At 41.1% G+C, this 22405-nt stretch overlaps 1 protein-coding gene across 1 annotated transcript in view; it reads right to left on the bottom strand.

The window, feature by feature from the left end:
• The window catches only part of Acvr1c (activin A receptor type 1C), an 88599-nt gene that overhangs the window by 16367 nt on the left and 49827 nt on the right, over nucleotides 1-22405 (bottom strand). Inside the window, 4 exon segments of the mRNA XM_052724227.1 lie at nucleotides 238-393; nucleotides 1717-1888; nucleotides 4792-5022; nucleotides 11017-11256. Of these exon segments, the coding sequence (XP_052580187.1) occupies nucleotides 238-393; nucleotides 1717-1888; nucleotides 4792-5022; nucleotides 11017-11256 (799 nt within the window).

Consider the following 22405-nt stretch of genomic DNA (forward strand, 5'->3'; position numbering starts at 1 on the left):
CCATCTTCTCTTCCACCACGACCCTGGACTAGACTCTGCGATCAATGGCTACTTCATCAGGACAAAAAGTCAGCTCTCCCACTTTGTAGTCATTATGGCTTCTCCATGTCTCCACAAAGATGTCTTGGGGGTTTTTTTAGACCTAAGTTTCTTCACATTTGGATACACACCGTAGGCACTCATGGTGTTTGATCAATCATATAAACTCTAGTAAGCTACCAGCGAAAGTCATCTTACCTCTTCGTTCCCACTTTGGGATTCTGGGGTATGTCTATAGTGTTCATGATTGAGTCATGTTTCACAGCCAGCCCTAAGTCAGCTATGGCACAAGTGTCACATTTTTTCACTAAGATATTCTTTGACTTTATATCTCGATGAGCAATAGCAGCTTACCTACAAAACACAAGAAAAGTGTATTCATATTTTCCCCTACTGAAGACGGAGTCTTCTGAAGCCAGTCACTTAGAAGACTTAACTCAAATGTCTTCCCCTCAGATACATCTTCCCTGACTGCCCCCCAAGTCCAGAAGAGCAGCAGTTTGCTTTGGAGAGACATGCAGTCTTCTGGCTAAACTCCAAGCTAAGTGAGGGTAGTCTCTTGCTTTATCCTCAAGCAGTTCCAATGTGCAGAGCACCATGTGACAATTGTGGTCACTAACAATGAGGTTTTCAATAAATGAGTTCAGGTTACTACTATGTGTGTTCCACAACAGAGCAAATGTTTTCTAATAAAACACATCTCAAAATTTTACTACTCTACTCTAGCAATTCTCAAATAAGAACAAAAGACCCATAAGGGTCCTTAAAATTACTACATATCTACCTATCTGGCTCATGTCATCATTTTTCCAATTACTTCAACCAAAACCATATAATGGGACAAATGGGATAAAGAGCATGTGTGAAATAAGCTAGATAGTAAAACTATTTTTTAAAATGTAAAACAAAACCACTATTTTCACTACATTGCATTAGAAAAAAAGTTGTAAAACATTTGGAAGCTGTTATTCCCATTAATATTCAATTGGATAATTACAGTTCTTGAAATACACAATTTTTTAATTTCTCAATGAAAAGTTTTTAATATGGAATGGATTAATGAATATAACCTACAGTTACCAAAACTTTGGGGAGCTCAATAATTTCTAAGAGCATGAAGGGGTCGTGAGCTGGGTGACCTGTTTAGACAAATGACTTTTGAGAGTCAGTTTCCTACAGGCTCAGTAAACTGGCAAAGCAGAGAATATTATTTGACTTTCAAGTAGGATATTCAAATATTCTCTTTTTTAAAAATCTTTTTGAGACAGTTACAGCCTAGTATGGAATTCACATGTAACCCAGGATGGTATCAAACTCACAGAAATCCTTCTGCCTCAGCTACCCCCACCCACCCTCAAACATTCTTTCATGGTCATGTTATCTTTCCCAGCCATATTTTAATTATCAAAAGCAAGCATTTATACCATCTGCATAATGTGAATATATAGCCTTTGCCAGCAAAAGAAGACCTTTAGGTCTATGGACTAATGGTATGGATGGAGCCACCAGGGATAAAAATACATCATGAATAACGTGTGGTGCTGAGTATGAGAAACTTGTTTGCAGCATGACAAGAACCTCACTTTTATGAAGTACCTCCATTGTTCCTCTGTGTTTGATGACTGTAAAGAACTAAAACAAAGTCAATCCAAGGGCTAGCTTTCTGGAAGGAGATACGTACCTTGAGTACCAACGATCTCCATATGTAGGTGAGCCAGACCACTGGCTATGGAAAGTGCCAGCTTGATCATCCCAGCCACGGTTACTATGTTTCTATTCAGATAGTCATATAAGGAGCCCTGTTCATGATACTCTGATACAAGCCAAAGTTGAGTCCAAGTTCCATTATCTAATGAGAAAATATCACTTGTTGTAAATTTTGAGAAGGCCAGCAAGCACTTTTAACAACAACAGCATTTAAAGTTCATCTGTGCCATTTACGAAACAAAGTTAATTCTTTCAGCAAGGAAGCTGAAGCTAGAGAAGTATAAAGTTCTCAATGAGTTATTGAAGGTGTTGGTATGGAGGAAGCTTCCACAGAAACAGAAAGTCGTGGAAGGTGGTTCTAACAAACGAGCAAACTCTTTGCCTGCTTGCCATCATCAATAGTTGCTGGTGAGAGTTATCACAGTATATGGGAAACTTTAGAAAGATGAACTGTGGGAGCAACTTCGGAGAGGCACGTTTGGCCTCAGCCTTGTCCATCACTCTTAAGCTTTTCAAAAAGATTAAACTAATAAAGACAATAAATATAACAAATTCACACAAACTACTATTACTAACTCAGGAGTGCTGATGTTCTAGCAATGTCGATGACGTTTGCCTTTAAGAATAGGAAATTATGTACTCCAGTTTTAAAAAGAGCTAGGTTCTATGATATGATGGCTAGATATTCTCAGATAGCACACCCATTTAAACAAAAACCTAGCATTTTATAAAGACTTTTAACAGATGAGAGATTAGCCCGAAGTTCCTCTATGTAGCAGCACTTCAACAATGAGTTGTAGCTTTCTATACCAAGTGTCTCCGACGGTATAGGCAGCCCTGGCCAGTTCTGGGACTCAACTGGACTCGGCAGTGAGCGTTTTGCTTAGATGCATTCCTGGCAGGTGCTGTGTGTTCAGCAGCTGTGTGTTCTCCAACGATTTCGTTTCCACAACCAGGCAGGAAGAAAGCTTCATGCCATACAAAAGGCAGGATAGTATAAAGTTTGCTAATGACCCACCACACACTAACCTCACCCTCAGACTCTCCCTGCTGACACCTGCACCTGGCTATGCTCTCTCACAACAAGGTCTTTGTTAGACACTCTGCTACAATGTAAACTGTAAATGTTACATGAATAAATAACTTGTGAAGATGAATGTGATATTAGAGACCATTTGGTATTCGTACAAAGTGACTGACAAGGAAGGATATGACTGAGAAAAGCCAGTTAAGCAAAGGAAACAGAGGCTGGAGAGATGGCTCAGACATTAAAATCTCTGGCTGCTCTTCTAGAGGACCCAGGTTCAATTCCCAGCACCCACTATGTAGCTCACTGTACCTCCAGCTCCAGGTAATCCAACACACTCATACAGACATGCATGCAGACAAAACACCAATGCACATAAAATAAAATAAAATAAATCAGAAGGAAGCAAAGATGAAAGATGACCTCTTTGTGACAGATTTGTATGTAAGCCAGCAAGCACTGTGATTAAAATAGTTCCTCAAGATAAGCTATGTGGCTGGTCACCATTGTGCTGATACCACTGCTGGTTAACCTTACCAGGAAATAACACAGCTCAAGATTAGCAGGGGGAAGCAGTTCTTAACCTTGGAACAGTGTCTGTTTTTTCAAAACTCTGGATATGGTGTTAAAGTATATATCCTTAAGAACTTGGAAAAAGGGACTGAAGAGATGGCTTAGCAGGTAAGAGCACTGGATGCTCTTCCAGAGGAACTGGGTTCAATACCCAGCATCCACATGGTGGCTCCCAATAATCTGTAACTCCAGTTCTAGGGGAGCCAACAACCTCTTCTAGCTTTGCTGGGCACTAGACACAGACATACATACAGGGAAACTACCCACACACATGAAATAATAATAATAATTAGTAGTAGTAGCAGTAATATCATTACTATTATCATTAGCAGTAGCAGTAGTAGTAGTAGTAGTATTTGTATTAGTATTATCATCTTAATTTTACTCTCTTTCCTTACAAACCATAACTAGGAGGCATAATTCTGGTCAGTAAATGCTAAGCCTCTCTTTTGTCATCTAATTAATAATAAATAAAATCATGATAATGTTACTATTAGACAAAACTAATTTTTTTAATTTCCCAGGCAATAGTAGATGTGTAAAATTCATAGATATTTAGTTTAACCTTTTTTGTGTGTGCTTTTTGATGAGATTGTGACTGTGGCTTCGTTGAAGTTCTTTATAGATACTGATTAAAATTCTAATTTCCAACCTGACTGGGCTGAGTTTTCTCACTCCTGTCTGCATTTCCCTTTTGTTGTACAGCAAATGGGCCAAAGCATTGTAGGAAGAGGAAAGAGAAGGAGATAATCCACTAACTGCATCCCTCCCTCACCACCCAACACATGTGCAGTATTTGAAGAGTACTGACTTTAAATACCAGATAGATGGTCTGTTTTGTTCCAGGACACTGAAACAACCCACAATTACTTATCTGTCAGGGTTAAACTTTAAATTCTGAGGCATGGTCAAGTTGACAATGAAAGAAAACTCCGCTACCAATCTCCTGCCCCGTTCTCTCATTCTGGAGGGGACATATGCTGAAAACTGTACACACAACGCCTGTGATACAGATTCCATGCCAGCTGGTAAACAGCAGCCACTCCAAGTTCTAATGCCATCCCACTGCAGCACACCCAAATGCCCTCCACAGTCCAAGATGCCTCTAGATGTTTGCATGACCCGGGGTGACTGAAGACGGGATAACTAGACCAGTAGGTTTCCTGAGGACCGGCTCCAGTTGCAAATGGCTGGTCCCTGACCAGTACCAGTTATCTAATATTTTGAAACACAGGCTTCACTGCATTATCACGACTCCACACTGACCATTTGCTGCTGCACTTCACTGCTTGGTTACGGGCATTTACTTGTTGGAAAACAGAAGATAATTTTCTTGATAAAGAAGATCGACTGGTGTGTGCTTTCTGGAGTCAGTGTGATGGCTCCCCTCTATCTCACATGCAATCTGACATTTTTCTTGCTGACCGTGGTGAGAGCGACCTTACCTTTGTTGTCAGCTGCAATGAAGCCAAGGATGTTCTCATGTCTCAACATCACTGTCTGATAAATTTCTGCCTCCCGAAACCAAGATCTTTCATCTCTGGAGGAGAATATTTTCACAGCCACGTCTTCCCCACACCATCTTCCATGCCACACTTCCCCAAATCGACCTTTTCCTACTATTTCTTGAAGTACAATAGTCCTTGCAATTGTTCTTTGCACCAAAAGAGGCAGACCTAGTCAAAGGAGAGGCAGACCAGTCATTCCAAACAAAAGTCACAGTGATGGTCGCTATTACATAAAAAGCGAACACCTAAGCACATTAGCAATTGTATTAAAGTTGACGAAATAAGCATCAATACAACAAACTTTAATGACAAGGCATGACCTATAAAATGTCCTAAATTATTAATTTCTCTTCTCTTACTCACAAACAAAGCTTTCTGAACACAGCCTGCTGCTGCAGATATCTACTTTCTAAGAATTGTGGCAAATCCCCTGAATTTCCCATAAAGCCAGTCCGATTACTAAGGACTCAAAGGAAAAACATGCATGGCTAACACTTAAAATAAAATGCATGGCTCCTGTACTACTGTGAAAGGAAAAGAATTTTTTGTGGATTTTTTTTTTTTGCAAAACAAAATTAAAATGTGCATGTAAGGAATCAAATTCAATGACTGAGTGAGATAAGCACGTTACAGTAAGAATATGTTATCTGTGAAATAAACAAATTCAAGGAAAACCTGTTCTGTGGATATGTATAATGCTCATAATTTTTTGTTGTAGTTGTTTTGAGACAGGGTCTTACTATGTATCCCTGGCTGCCCTGGACCTCACTATATGGCCCAAGCTGGCTTCATACTCATAAAGACCTGCCTGCCTTTGCCTCCCAAGTGCTGGGACTAAAGATGCCTACCACCATGCCCAGACTGGTTGTCATTTTTAAAATAGTGACTCTACTTCTAAAATTCTATCCTATAGAATTAACTCAAAATGTAGAGAGTCCATGTAAAAATATCAAATACAACATTGTTATCAATATTAAACAAAAAGGAAACCTTTCAAGTAAGAAGACATTTGTGAAATATGATGCAGACACACAAGCACAGAAAAGTAAAGACCTAGGTTCCAGTTTCACCTACAACATCTAGTCACCATGGTCAGGTTACTTAACTTCCGTGAGCTTTAGCACCATTCTCCGGGAAATGGGACAGTCTGAGAGTTAATAAGGAGGTTAAGGAATTAGCACTATACCGGGCATAATGCCTGATCAATAATGGTCACCCTCAATCTTACAGAAACATCAGCATGAATCATCTAAGATTAACACTGATGCTGCTGCTAATAAAGCGCATTCCAATGACACTGGAATCTGCTCTGCTACAATGTTAAATGAGAACAGTGTAGTAAATTTTATCTGTATGAGTGTATAGCTTTTCAAACTGCACAGACAAAAGATGGAACCATTTGGTGGAATCAGAGTGAGTTATAATAGTCTTCCTTCTCATTTGCTGTATTTTCAACGTAAGGTCCATAAGAAGGTTTTATTATTCCTATAATTGTATTGTTAGAAAGCAAATAGTTAAAGAGGCTACAAGATGAGTGTATTCTAGAATGCCAGCTGGGTTATTGTCACTGTCCTCAGGTGGCTAGAGAAAGTAATGCCATGTGGCTTCTTGGGGGCATTGTCCCCTGATCCAAGAATGAGCCAGTGTTTACACAGATGTTCTCATCTCCAGGAGAACCACCCACAATGGTAAATAGGCACAGACTATAAATTCACTGGTATGAGCCTCAACAATTAGTCACCAAGCCCCACAGTCCGAAAGTTCTTTTGGAACCATCTGGTTCAACCTCATCATTTATCGATGAGAACATTGAAGCCCGACAATAATCAGACTTAAAGAGAGTCTGCTGCTGCTGCTGAAGGCTGACCCAGAATGCTTTGTCCCCCATATGAGGACAGACCTGTGTTCCTTTCTGTGGGAAGGAAGACATCTGACAACAAAGAGCCATTATCTTTCTAGGCTTCCGCCAATGTTTTTGGCCCCAAATTATTGTTTTAATTATTAAGTCAAATCTCCCCACATCATCACTGACAAAAAAAGAAAGAAACCAGTAAGACGGTGTTTTCACACTGCAGTTAATGCAACACCCAATTGGCAGACAAAGGACATCACATCATGTAAGGGGACCAGTGGGGTGAGCTGGGGAGATGCTGCGTCAGCTGACTCAGTACCTTCCAAAGCAAAGAACAAAGTGAATCTGAGTAGTTTTTGTGCTACACAGCTTCAGGCTGCATTTGAACAGAAACTTTGACTCTTGCCATGAGTTCATTTTAATCTTTTCTCCAGGGATTATAGAAGCTGATGTCTGGCTTGTGTCCCCATCTGTCAGAACATTCCACCATAAGACAAAGAAGCAGACTTTCTACTTCCGTGAAAGCTGCCTGAGACAGAGCCCACTCTCAAGCTTGGTCCAATAAAACATCATTTATTTTCACTTTGCAGGCTCTCCATCTCTTTGAAATTTGTCCCAGACCTGGTCAGGGCTAAGCTTCGTAATCAGGGTTTTTCAATATCCGACAAAGCTGCCTCAGATTTCAAGGTCACCAGCCAATTGAGAAAGGCAGGAAGAAAGCAGGCTGGTCCAGTGTCCTCCCCACAGGCAAGCTATTGTGGCAGAAGCATTGCCGAAGGTAAACCTGTTCTCTGATGATTAAAGGCATGTGCTTTGAGCTAAGGGTTACCGCCAAACAAACTGGCTTAACAGAGACAAAAATGCCTAAAGCTTGTTCGAATGTGTCCTTAAGAAAATGTATTCAGGAGCAAAACCTGGTGATGCAGGCCTGTATCCTCAACTATTTGGGATGCTGAGGCAGGGCTAGCCTGGACAAGTTAGTGACTCCCCTCCCCACAGCACACACATACAAAGCCTAGGATGTAGTTCAGAGAAAGAACACTTGCCTTGTTTGTGATGTGTGAGGCCTGGGTTTAATCTTCACAGCAAAAATAAAAAGAAATTATCTGGCCTTGTGTATGGTTTTCTTCTTCCTTCGGCAAAATGTCTTAGTATAATCTCAAAAGGAAGAATCCAGAAGCCAACAGATTCATATTCATGTTCAAAGATACAGTTTTAAAAACATTTAACATGAATTTTTCTTTATTTTTTTTGTTACATGTATAACATATATAAATACAACCCAATGAGTCCATGTGGTGTTTGTCTAAGCGTGGGGTCCCATGAGATTTGAGGCTCCATGAGATTTCCCCTTCCATGTTAGCATGTTTATTGGTGTTGTCCTTGTTCAGATCTTGTTCAGGCAGCCATGTAGTTGAGGTATCATATATGACATTTCCCTGCCATTTCTAGGAGACACAATCTCATAGAAGACTTCCTGGTCCTCTGATTCTCACAATCTTTCCTCCTCATCTTCTGTGATGTTCCCTGAGCCTCAGGTGTAGGAGTTGTGTTAGAGATGTATGCCCTAGAGCTGAGCACCCTGGCATCAGTTATTTATGGGTTTTGAACAGTTGTAACTCTTTGTAATGGTCTCCATCTGCTGGAAAAAAATGCTTCCTTGATGAGGGATAAGAACTATACTAATCTAGGTCTGTGCCACATGTCAAAATTTTGATTTTCATGTTCAGCTCATGGTGCTTATTAAAAAATGTAATAGCATTTCTTTAGTTGTGTGTGTGGGGGGGGAGAGTACCGTAAGGACTGTGTAGTCAAAGAACAACCTATAGGGGTTGGCTCTCTCCTTCTATCATGTGGGTCTTTGGAAACGAACTCAGGTCTTCAGTCTTGGTGGCAAGGGCCTTTACCCAGTAAGCCATCTTGCCAGCTCATTACTCCTTTCTTAAATTAAATATCTAGTTTTCTGTGTATTAATTTGTATTATTTTTACATGGAGGAGAAACCATTGGTCAGATTCAGTACACTTAGAGAGTAGGATAATATATAAACACCATGACCAAAAGCACCATAGGGGAGGAAAAGATTTATTTGGCTTACACTTGCAGATCACAGTTCATCATTGAAGGAAGTCAGGGCAGGAAATCAAGGCAGGAGGTTGGAGGCAGGAACTATGGAGAAACATTGCTTGCTTCGAAACTCTCTGTGCTGTTCTCATTTAGCTTTCTTGTACAGCCCAAGACCATCTGCCCATGGCTGGTACCACCTACAGTGGGCTGTGCTCTCCTCCATCACTTAGCAATCAGGACAATTCCCCTATAAACACGCCCATGGGCCAACATGACCCAGGCAATCATTCAGCTGAGGCTTGTCCCTTCAGATGACTCTAGGTTGTGTCAAGTTGACAATAAAGACGAACTAGGATAGGACCTAATATCATCAAGTGAATGAAAATATTTCTGTGGGTAATAAGTAGAAGGTTGTTCGGTCCTTTGAGAATGATAAAGAAATGTGTTTCTAGAAACTAAGCATAAATCAGAGTTCTTTGTGCCTATAATGTTGGCAGTACTCAAAATTTTGGCATATAATAGGTCTCAACATATAATATCCCAAGAAGCTGAGTTTAAATACTGAAGAATATTGCTTTAAAGATAAGTCTTCTACACAGTGACGTAATTTGGATTCCAACTTTAAATGCTTGTAATTTCGGGATTTTTCTTTCATGGTTTCCTTTGTAAAAACTTCTCACTTGATGTTACAGTGACAGCCTGGACCATTAGACTTTTCTGGTCAGCAAAATTGTGGTCCTTTCTGATATATCCAGAGTGCTTCCTATTAGATATGGGTGGCCATACAAATGTGATGTTGTTTCCCCACCTGCCTCTGTTAACTGTGTCTGCCTGGGTGCTACTCACACCCACCAGTGGGAGAGTTCCTCAAAGCTGTGTGTTTTGTTTTATTTCCTTTCTTTTCATGTTTTTCAAGGCAAGATTTTACTACAAAGCCCAGGGTTAGTCTCTAACGTGGGAGGTTCCTACTGTAGCATCCCTAACTGAGAATACAGACAGGTACCACCATCCAACCCCGGTTGGAATAATGAATGGCACTAATGATCTCTCTAAAGCAAGAAGAGATGTAGGAGCTTCTGAAGTGGCTTGTCTGAGTATCCTCTTGGTCATATTTTTGCAAAGCCAAGGGCCAAGAGTCTCTAGAAGTTCAGATGGGAAGAGAGGAGTCCTTGTAACTGCAGGGAAATCCTGCTCTGCCCCAACTCCCCGAAGTGTTTTGTGCTATGAAAAAGGCTCTTTTATTCCATGATGCAGTCTGGCCCTTGGAACTACTTCATCAGTCGTCTGAATCCATTAAAGAAGAAAAGGTATTGGTAACAATATGGCAACAGTGACTAGATAACTTTGAGCCACAGGAGCCAGCTAGGACTGCCGTGAGCTTCCTTCAGATTCCCATTTCCTGGCTTCCAGAATATAATGTTGAGTTAAAGGGCAGCTCCTTATTAGCTTTGAAAGCACATCTGGGGGTGGGGTTGCCTCCAGATCCAGAAGGCCTCAGTGACCACAAACAAATATCCACAAGGAACACTGCTTTGTTATCTAACACATTTCCCTGTGTCTGGTGGACTTAAACCCAACACCCCTAACTCCTCTGTTTCTATTAAACAGCTGGAGAAAGCAGCAGTGACAGCTCTGACCATGGAGGAGGCAGAGGACGACACAAAAGCCAAGAGAAATGAACAAAGAATCAAATCGCAAGGAATAAAAACAGACATCGGCCCCCAGAAAGCTGCAGCAGACATTGGAGAAGACTCTATCATGACAATGCTTTTTTTTTTTAAGTAGGATTTTTTAAATTATTCATACAATATACTTTAATCATGTTTTCTCCTCCCCCAACTCCTCCCCACCCAACTCCATGCTCCCCTGTGTGTGTGTGTGTGTGTGTGTGTGTGTGTCTGTCTGTCTGTCTCTCTTTAAAAAGAAAAGAGGACAAGGAAACGGAATGTAGTTTTATGAAGAGATAAAGGAGAACTAAAACAAGATTAAAGTGGGGGAGGAGCAGGGTAAAGGAGAGAATGTGTGGAAGTACAGCTAATCCTAAAGGCCTTTTGAAAAACTATATGAAAATCTGCTCCTGTAGACGATTTACATGTAATCCTTAAGGAGATTTCTATTCGTGAGTTTATTCATTATGTACCTCATCGAGCACTTTAGCTGATGAGTTCACACTGGACACTTTGAGCAAAAAGATTGTTCATTGATTTTTAAATAAGTGTTTGCTTACTGAAAACATACACATACCAGAGCCTGAACCGGAGGCAGTGGCGTCATAGATCAAATCTTTGAGTGTTTTCCCCGCGTTTACCAGGCTGTACTCTGCCAGAGGCTCCTCCACGTTGTGTCTCTTGGTCTTTCTGTACGTGCACTGGCGGTCCTGGCATGCCCATATTGTCAGCATGGCAGCTATGGAGAGCAGGCAAACAGGCACGGTGATAACCACCGTCAGCTCCGTGGGGCCGAGTCTGGGGGCATTCGGCGATACTGCAGTTTCAAAAGAAAGGAAAGGAAGAAAGAAACAGAGGGAAGGAGAGAGGGAGAAAGAAAAGAGAGAAGTCATAAATCAACTCATGTAAAACTTTTTTTTGTTTTTGTTTTTTGTTTTTCGAGACAGGGTTTCTCTGTGTAGTTTTGGAGCCTGTCCTGGATCTCGCTCTATAGACCAGGCTGGCCTCAAACTCACAGAGATCCGCCTGGCTCTGCCTCCCAAGTGCTGGGATTAAAGGCGTGTGCCACCACCACCCGGAAAAACGTTTTTGACATTTTCTTAAAAAAAAAAAAAAAAAGTATTTTTCTGTAATGCTTTGTATAATATTTTCTGTAATATTTGTAGTAAATATTTGAGAATGTTGTTGTAGTAATTCTAAAACCAAAGATTATTTTACTTTTTTGGAGGAGACAGGTATAACCTGTCTCATATAACCCAGGTTAGCCTGAAACTATGTAGCCACAGATGAACTTGAACTGTTGATCCTCCAGCTCCCATCTCACCAGTCCTGGAAGTACAGGCGCGTGCCAAAGGCATAACGACATATCTGTGTGAAAATTTCACAGTGAAGGCCGTTCGATAATTTGTAAGTTGAAGAAAATAGTTTTAAAGTACTAACATTAAATTCCAAGTGCAGTCACCAAAATTCCTCACCTAGAGTATGCGGCCATAAAAGTATGGATTTAAGTTCATTGGCAAATACCACGGTGCAAGCAAAGATAAGCAGAAGACTGAGAGGTGAGTGCAGCTCTTGCTACGGCAATGGGAGGCAGGGGTGAGATTATAAAAAGCATTGGCTTGGGAGATTTTTAAACCCCCCCCCCCAAATATTTGATACTTTCATTTTTCTTGTTTGTTCTTCCACAGTCCTGTCCTTACAGCAAATCCATCCATCCATCCATTCATTCATTAATTCCACAAATCATCATCAGGCTCTTGGACTGTGTTGCTATTATTCCCGGTGCTGGAAATAAAATGGTAAGTGAAGAGCCCGATCCCTGGTCTCCAACCATGTGCACTCCCACAGATGTGGACAGCTGAGCAGAGGGCTGTGTAGCCTGAGTGGAAGAGGGGATACGTGCCACGAGGATGAATCAGCAGAGACGACATGGTGAGAGCAAGATGTCACTCCAGACTGAGTGGTCCTAGCAGGACTCTCTGATGGAGACAATGGAACAAAGCAAGACTGAATGGCAGGCAGGGATGCATGGTGCCAGCGTGGGGGAAAGCTAGTGCAGGGGACCCAGGGGTGGGCACCTGTGTGGTCAGCTCAAAAGCATGTCCTGGACTGCAAGGGAGGAGACGAGGACGTGGGATCGAGGAATTAAGGGGAAACCTCGTGTGGCTGAGGGAAAGAGTAGGGGTTTCATTTTACGAGGAAACTGTGGTGGTTTTGAGATATGGTCAAACTTTTATTCTGAGTGGCCACTGTGTCAATAGACGCTGGAGTAAGAAGAATGAAAATGGAGACCTGCCAGAAGTCCAGGTCGACAAGCCTGGCGGAAGGCAACATCTAACAGCCCTACCAAAAAGTACTTTCATGGAGCTGGGCCCCCAGCAACAAACCTGTTCTCCCAGACACACTAAGAATGAAAGCTCAAGGCCAGTCTTGGCTACATGACTTAATCATCTCAAAATTTAAAAAATTTTAAAAAAACGTTTGAAAGATTTTGAGAATTTCTTCCTAGTCTCCACTCACTTTCTGGAACCTTGCTATGCCCTCCTTCTGGGCAAACATCACCACATGGCTGTCAGGTCATTAGCTCATCCATCTATTATCTGATTCTGAGGATGAGGAGGAAGCAGCCTGCAGTACTCCTAACTGAATCCCCAGTGCTTACAACAGTGTCTGACACATAGCAGGTCCTCAGTAAGGAGGACTCAACCAACCATCAGGGTCACAGAACGTTTGACTAGTTTATCCCTGGTAAGTAAGATCTCTCTCATAGAAACCTCAATGTGATCGCTGAAACCAAGTAAGAGACAGACATAATTAGGGCCAGGGGAGGTGGCTTCATGGGCCAAACCTCGCTGCCAAGTGTAAGGAACAGAGCTCAGAGCTCATCTAGAAGATAAGAGGGCATGAAGGCCTGCCGGCCGGTAACCCAGGATCCTCCGTGGAGCAGGCTGCCTAACTAGACGAGGCAAGTGACCAAGGTCTGGGTTCAGTGAGAGACCCTGCCTTAATATATAAAGTGGAGACTGACCAAAGAAGACACCAGATACCAACCTCTAGCCTTCACACACACACACACACACACACACACACACACACACACACACACACACACATTTGAGCAAGCATACATACACATATGCATACCACACACATATACACATAAGGGAAAGATATAATTATTTGTAGCCATCTTTTTAATGGAAAGTTCATCTTGCACTTCAGATTTTTCTTTTAAATTTACAAAAACAGTGACACATAAAACATTCATGATGACAGACACTTTCTGTAGTTAAGCAGTTCACTTGCCCCACCCCCCTGAAACTGACTTGTATGCTGTTTGCTTTCTTAAGGCTCACTGAGGATTGCCTCTTCAATTTTATAGTCATGTCTTCTCTCCAGCAGTGCTGATTTCTGTTGCTTGTTTTGCTTTTCAAAACTTGTATTTATGTATATTTATATGTATGTGTGTGTGCTTGTATATACCAAATGTGCACCATATGCATGCAGTTGCCTAGGGAGGCCAGAAAAGGGTGGAGGAACACCTGAACTGGAGTCACAGACAGTTGTGAACTGTCCAGTGTGGGTGATGCGATCTGAACCCAGGTCCTCTGAAAAAGAGGTACGCACTCTTAACCATGGAGCCGTCTCTCCAGCCCTTGATTTTTGTTTTTAATAAGCCTTGATATGTACTTGACAGATTGTTGCAACACAATTGGGGAGATGTGAGTTCTCAAACACCAATAAGATCATCCCAAACTTCTGGAGAAAAAGAAGTCCTATGTGGTTGTGGGTTGCCTCCCTCTCATGCTGTACCTTGAGATAACTGCACCCCCACACACAGAGTTGACTCTGTCCAGCTAGGAAAGGTCCAGGGACCGTCCACTGAGGGTATAACACCTGTACTTTAGAGTCCAAATAAATGGCTGACAGTGGGCTTTGTGAATTATGCTACCCCTCAGATGTCTTTCCTTTTTATTGTCAAAACCAGAGAGCTTAGTGCATTAATGATATTTGCATTTCATTCATGATATAGCAAATATATATATGAGAAACCTTTGAAAATTATTAGTTTTAAAAGTAAAAGCATCAGACTCCTCCTCAGGGTTTCTTCTTAGTCCCAGCAGCTGCCATCAGCTTTCAGTGAGTAAAAGGCTCACAAGCACAGGCCAGGCTCTTCTGCTTCCACAGTAAACCTTAACTGGCCACCACGTACCTTGTATATTCCCAAACTCCTCTGGAATCATTAGCGGTTACACGGGTAGATGGAGAAAGCTTGGCCTGGAGTGTTCTTCAATGGGTGCTAAAAGTGTTCTCTGACAACTTGGCTTCAGAACTCCTTAACCAAGTCCATGTGACTTTTGAAATCTGCTGTTGTAAAAGAACATCCCCATCCATTCTATAAGGATCTCTATTTTTCTGTATACTCACAAAGGATTCTAGGTGTTCAAAAAAAGCTGCCGAATGTATTCATCTTCTGAATTAGGTCTTTTTTTAAATACCTGTTTCCACACGTTAACATCTTCTAACTTCAATCCTATCGCTGGAGGCATTCATATAACTACATTTAATTTTGATATCTCCTATTAGGAGCCACCAACATAAACATTAGCCTTCAAAAGCTATTGATCGTCTTTATTTTGGTAAAGCTCTATTAAGCAGAGCTCAGCTCATCACTATGGCAACTAATAGAGGTCAGCAAACCTGAAATCAGAGTCCACTACCATGGCGCCAGCAACTCCTCTCAGGGATGTTTACTGTAGATGGCCAATGTTTCTCCCTTTATGAACAGATCTACTGATACAGGTTGGTGAGGGGCAAAAAAAAGATTACTCAGCTAGAAATAAGCTAGCAACACCATCCAGAAAGGACCCCTTAAACACTGAGCAACTGTAAAAGCAAATGTTTGTAAGACCTTGCCTTGAGCCAAATGTTTCTTGTAACCTTATAGGAAAGAAATAAAGAAAAAAAAATGTGCCTACAGCCAATGAGCTAGCTAGGTAGGAAAAGCGTTTTTAATAAAAGATAGCTCTGATGTAAATACTGCTTTTGGAGCAAGTTCTGTGTTCTTGATCACAGGAGAACTTATTATTTGATGATTTCTAATGAGTGATGTTTTTTCAGTGCCTGTGGGGGTGCACTGACCATGAAAAGGGTAGCTGCAGGAGGGGACATGTGACAGCCCACAAGTGGGGTCTGGGAAGCCCTGCATCACCAATTCAAAGGATTTCCTTCCTAAGCCAATCAGATGAGAGAGAATGGAAAAGACAAAGGTACTAGGCCAGCTGTGTGAGAATCCAGCTCATGCACATCTCTACGGTGCCCTGGAACCCGTTGAACTGGGGAAATAAATACAACTGTCCTTTGGTATTTATGGGGACTAATTTAAAATTCACACTCAAGTCCCTTATATAAAATGGAATAGCACTTTTACATAACCCACTCACCACTCCTCCACACGCTTTAATTTGTCTCAGATCACTTCCAAAAACTAATACAATGTAAATGCTATGTCATGGTCACATGGTGTGAGGACTCAGGATAAAGGAACAGTCTGTAGCAGAGTGTATAAACACATTTTTTTTTCTGAATACTTTCAGTGTGCGGTTGACTGACTCTGTGAATGCAGAACTCATAGATATGAAGGGCCAGGTGTATTAACACAGTAGAGAAAAGGAAAAAAAGGAAGGGAAAAGGGAGAAAGAAAGGGAGTCAAGAAGGAAGGAAGGGAAGGAGGGAGGGAAGGAGGGAGGGAGGGAGGAAGGTAGCTATTTAACTTGTGAATTTTGCAACTTTCCCTCAATGCCTAGTTGGAGCTAGTGGTGACAGTCACCACCAACCTATGCACAGAGGGAGTTCAGATCTGTCATCCTCTCCTGGGACTGCTCTCCATGTCAGCTACCATCCCACCACTTCCCATATCTTTCTTTGGGAAACAAATTCAACATGTTGAGAGAGAGAGAGAGAGAGAGAGAGAGAGAGAGAGAGAGAGAGAGAGAGAGAGAATGGACATGGTCTCATGTTTTCTCAACTTCTGCTGACTCTTATTCTTTATCAAAGGGAGAAAAAGTCATTGATGTTCATTAGATCTACATGGCCTCAGGCTTAATAAACTTATACTTCCTTGGTACGTATTGATTGGTTAGTGAGTACTACTATACGAGATTGATTAGGGTTAAGTGGAATTACGGTTAAGTTAGTGTGGTTAAATGTATTTGATCAAGTATTTCAAAAAGTCCTTATTGCTGTTACCTTGAAAAACTTAGCCCAAATCTACATCCAATTTATTACAAACTCCTTTCTCTCCCACCTTGAAATGATATTTGCCTAATTAAATGAAGATATACAGTGAGGCAACCTAGAGAAACGTTTTGAGGCTAGACAAAGATGTATGCACTAACCAAGTGGTTATTTTCAAACTAATTCAGGCAGACAAGAGCAAACCAGGGCTTTCACAAAGGGTATTTTTTACAAAACTTCTCAAGGTTTGTGCTCCCTTGTCAAACATTATGGTAACAAGAGGTTACAGAAAATTAAAAGAGCCCCAAATACCCTTAGAGGAACCCATGTTAATCACCCCTTATTAAAGGCTCCTTTCATTATGTGCAGCTGCATTTGGGCTGGAATGTAGAGTGGAAGGAGCTGGGGGCCTAGTTCACAATACATAGCTCCTCCATCTGACCTCACTGGAACCACATACTCTTCAGTTGCAGGCAGACAGATACCCACATTCCCACTCTCCATCTCCTCATCACAACCCACTACTTCTTCACAGCAATGACCATGATAAGATTCGGGAGGAATAAGCCAGAAGCAAGCTCATCCAGCCAGATCTCTCCATAATGCTTCACTATACACAGCAACAAATGTTCTTGCTTCTGCACACACTGCTAATTGTGTTAAACAAGTGCTGTGATCAACAGACACTTCATGCACTGAGCCATAAATCTAGACATTCTCGCAAGCCTGGCCAGGGACAAGATGTTGTGGAATATTAGTTTAAAATGCCTTACACTCTTTTATGCTATGGAATACTTGTTTAATGATACAAAGATGTGTTGCATTCTGTTATGTTGCATGTGTTTAACTCTGTAAAGCTGTGTTACTTTGCCTATCTAAAACACCTGGTGGTCTAATGAAGAACTGAACAGCCAATAGCTAGGCAGGAGAGAGATAGATGGGGCTGGCTGGCAGAGAGAATAAATAGGAAAAATCTAGGAGGAGAGAAAGATCTAGGAGCAAGAAGAGGAGGACTCCAGGGGCCAAACACCCAACTACACAGAAAGCCATGGAGTAAGAAAAAAAGAAAGGTCTATAGAATACAGAAAGGTAAAAGCCCAGAGGCAAAAGGTAGATGGGATAGTTTAAGTTAAGAAAAGCTGACTAGAAACAAGTCAAGTTAAGATCAGGCATTCATAAGTAAGAATAAGTCTCTGTGTGCTTATTTGGGATGTGGCCTCAAAGAGCAAAGAGTAAAAAAACTAACTACAACAAGACTAACAGAAAGTATTTCTGCTTTTGAGCTAGAACTGTGAGCTATTGACACAAGTTTCATTGCTCAGTGCTCTTTCTAGAAAAGGCCCTTTGTACACACTATTGTCATCTGGCCAAATTTCATAACTTTTTAACAGGAAGGTGGCATCGCACATAAAAATATTTCCTGGACAGCTCTACCTGGTGCTTCTGGCTTTTGGGGAGTGTATACAGAGCACCAAAAGGCTGCAAACTTTTGCCATTAGCATTTGAATTTAAGAATACAAATGCTTTTATACTTATTTTAAAAAATAGGAGCATTGGGTTGAAGATTATAATTTTTGACCTAAGAACATTAAAAAATAAAAACAAACAATAACAAACCCTTCACTCAGGGAGTGGAGAGATTAACAGAAGGCTGGAAGAGGGAAAGAGAGATGGCTCAGTGATTCAAAGTACTTCTTGCTAGTCCAGAGAACCAGCATGCATGAGGAGGTGCAGAGATCAGGGGAGGCACAGCTCACAACACGTGTCTCCAACTCCAGAGAATCCAGTACCCTTTTCTGGCCTCTAGGGGGTACCCACTCACATATGGCATACACTCACACAGATACACACATTCATACACAGAAAGTTTTAATTACTAACAACATAAAATGTTAAAAAAAAAACCCAAGTGGGTTTCACAGTTCATTTTCCTTAATTTCAGACAGCAAAGGGCGATAGTCTCTTATCTCTGCCATCAAGGCACATATCTCCATGGTGCATGTGTACCAGGAAATTAGATGCCAGTTATTCAAAATATAGTCTAGGCTTTCCTCCACTAAAAGAAATCCTCGCCATGGGAAAAGTGAAAGCCTCCCTCCCTCACAGCAGAGAGCCTTGCTCAGCAAAAGGTACTTAAAATATTGATGACCAGGGAAAAGCCACACGTCTTTGTCCCAAAGTCTTTACAGGTATAAGGTCTAATGTATCCCACAAAGCAGCTTGCTCACTTGGAAAAGATTGATAAGCACATTTTGACCTCGTTCAAGGTCCCATCCTAGCCACCAAAACAGATGTGAGTGAGGCATATAGGTATTTACATGCATAGGGCCTTGCATGATATAAAATGCTCGATTTGAAATTGGTTATGAATGTTACGTTCAATCTCCCATTACATCCTTATCAAGGGAATTTTCTAATTTAAATCAGGGTACTTGTTCCTGGAGACTAGAAATGCTTCTTCTAGTAAATTCTCTTTGAATGTTAGAGTTAATTGAACTTACAAAAAGTTTTAAAATATAGCACCTTTCACATCCTGAGGTGAGGTGGGGGATCCTGTCTGGCACACCTGTCAGGTGCACACTGAGTCCTTCAGGAAAGCTGTGAAGGGATTTGCTTCTGTGAGTGAGCAGCATTCCCACAAGGGGCCAGGAAGGTTTTCCAGCATTCACTTGTCACCTCCTTCCAACTGTAGCAAGGAATTTGTCTCTCAAACCGGAAGTCAAAGACAATGATGGACGTTTTAAAAGGAGTGAAGAAAACAGGATATCACCTCCACAAAGAATACACTCGCTAGTGGATTCTTCATTTTTCAGAAATTATAGTATATGTTCAAATTATTGGTCAATTGATCCTTTGGGCAGTTTCTCCTTCATCAGATGAAAACTGTACATTTGATCGGGTCTTATTTAGACATGCCCCTTAGGAGTGGGTGTTGAACACCTCACACAACTGATAAACAAGCAAATGAATCTTCCTTTTTCTCTTCACACAACTGAGAACAAGACAGAAAATAAGCATTGTGCAAAAGTTAGCAAAGCACCCACTTTTAATGTTGTGCTTAACTTTTCATTTAAAATGACTATTTAAGTTAGTGAAAAATAAAATAGTTGTTTTAAAATAATGTGTTGAAATCTAGAAGGGAAAAAATGAGAAATTACAGTTCCACTTACCCTTATCCTGCACTGTATGTTTTGCTAGCAGAATAGAAACAAAGATTGTATAGCTTGAAGGTTGTTGTTGAATAGTCTATTTCCATATGAAGAGCTGTAATTAGTGTAAGCATGCACCAAACAGCAATTCCTCTCATGGTTAACCCTATAAATCACCAGCTCCTCTAGCCCAAGCTTCCTTGCTTTGTGCTACATGGATTTTCATGAATTTTGGTACTGCCTGATAGTATAGCAACTGTTTCTCGAGGGGTGCTCTGATGCCATCACTGAGAGTCACCAGAGAATATTTCTGTTAGAAAACAAAATGCAGGCTAACCACAAAAGAACAGAGTATGTTTGTTCACATTGGAAAAGATTTTATTTAATATTAAGGGGGGAGAAAAGTAAGATATAAAATTGCATTAAGCTGAACAATTCAACTACATTAAACTAAAATTATTATACTAACCTGTTGATTTGGGGAACTCTGGAAGGCTTATAAACAGCATAAATTATTTCTCATAGTTCAGGAAGCTAGCAAGCCCGAAGCCAAAGTGCTATGAGATCCTGTGCTTGGTGACCGCCTATGTTCTGGCTCATGCAGGCACCGTCTTCTGATTCCATGTGGTCAAAAGAGCTAGCTTACATATCTTTTATAAGGACATCAATCCACTCCTGAGCACTCCACAGAAGGCCCCATATCCTGATACCATCACTACTGGATTAGGCTCTTGAAACAAACATAACATGAGTTATGGGATATTTCCTCTGTGTCTGTGCTCTGAAGAGCCTAGGTGGGAAATGCCTGTTTTTGGAAGGGTGGCAGGATTTTCTGGTGGATCCTCTAGGGCACTGAAGCTTTCTTTAAAGGAATGTTTTCAAATCACTGACTCCAGGTCTTTAGCAGTACAGGACTATTTTCATTGGTAAACTTTAATTTTATAGAAATTATCTGCTTATTACCAGGGCATATTAATATTAATTAATAAGTAAAATTATACTAATTGATTATTTTGAGATATATTAATTCAAATCTACCTCTGAAATTGTGGCTATATCTTTTCTTCCTTATGCTTGGTAGTGCACTTACACACACAGATGAGATACATGAGAGGGAAATAGAGAGAGGAAGAGAGAGAAAGAGGGTAAAAGAGAGAGAGGGAGAGAGAAATTATGTTCTAAGGTGTATTCTTTTTCGTGTGTGTGTGTGTGTGTGTGTGTGTGTGTGTGTGTGTGTGTGTGTATGTGGTGTGAAGTGCGTGCTCTTCCACAGAGCTACACCCTTTGACCAGACCATTTTTAACTCCAACCACTCTTTTGCATTGAAGTTTATTCTGTCTTCTATTAGCAAAAGTAAATGAACACCTTCGTTTAATGTATAGGTTATATCTTTTCCATTAGACTGATTTTAATGTTTCTATAAACATGTGTACAGATGTCTGTTTTTTTTTTTTTTTTAATTAGGAGGCAGAGAGATGGCCCAGCAGTGAAGTCACTTGGAACACGTGACAAAGTGAGTTCTCTTCCTGGAATCCACATGATAGAGGAAGAGATTCCCACAAGTTGTCCTCTGACTACCACATATACACTGGAGTACATGGCCACCAACTCACATGCGTATGTACATACACATAAGTAAATAAATGTCAATTTTTATTGACTAAGTTGGGCGAGATAAAATGGTTTACGGGATAAAGGAATCTATTGCCAAGTCTGATGACCTGAGTTTGACCCACATGGTGGAAGGCGAGAACTGACTCCCACAAGTTGTCCTCTAGCCTCCAGAGAGTTGTGGTACAAGGACAGGCACACACACACACACACACACACACACACACACACACACACACACACACACAAATAAGTTTAGATTAAAATTTTTACTTGTTTACTGTTGTTTGTGTTTTTTTTATTATTGTTTGCATGTTTGATGGTGGGGGCTGAAGCGTGCACATGCCACTGTGTCAGAGGCAGTTTTCCTGGAGTCAGCTCTCCTTCTGCCTTTATGTGGGTTCCAGAAATACAAACTCACGTCAGCAGACTTGGGCGGCAAGTGACCTTTCATATGGAGCCGTCTCACCAGCCCCGCAGATACATATTTTTAAAGATGTAGTTGAGTTAGTTTTTCTCCGATTTGGGAATCTTTTATTCTAACTAGCATGCTTGACTTAGTTACCTTTAATTGCTAGCTTTTAAAATCCTGACCTGCCCTTCCCCTTTCATTTGTCTCCCTACTGTAGTCTTTCTTACCTTGACATCTGCCATGTTGTTTTCCACGTTCTACTTTTCATTTTCACAGACGACAAAGAATATTCTCCTTCTGTTCTTTTACATGTGTGGGGAGGAGGCAACAGTGATAGGAAAACATATTTGAGCAATGCTTACTAGTAGCTTTATGCTCGGTCTAGGTCTAACCAACTCTTCAGAACACTAACTCTGTGCATGCTTCTCCTGATGTTCATAACATGCTACCTTTAGGTATAATGATGGGTTTATAGTATTCTTAACGACCCATGGGCATTACTTCTTCTGATGCTCAACAGCGTGTCTAGTCAGTTACATAGCCCTCACCTGTCTTTC

This window comes from Peromyscus californicus, unplaced genomic scaffold (assembly GCF_007827085.1).
Source record: "Peromyscus californicus insignis strain IS unplaced genomic scaffold, ASM782708v3 Scaffold_7__1_contigs__length_154581171, whole genome shotgun sequence".
Lineage (NCBI taxonomy): Eukaryota > Metazoa > Chordata > Mammalia > Rodentia > Cricetidae > Peromyscus > Peromyscus californicus.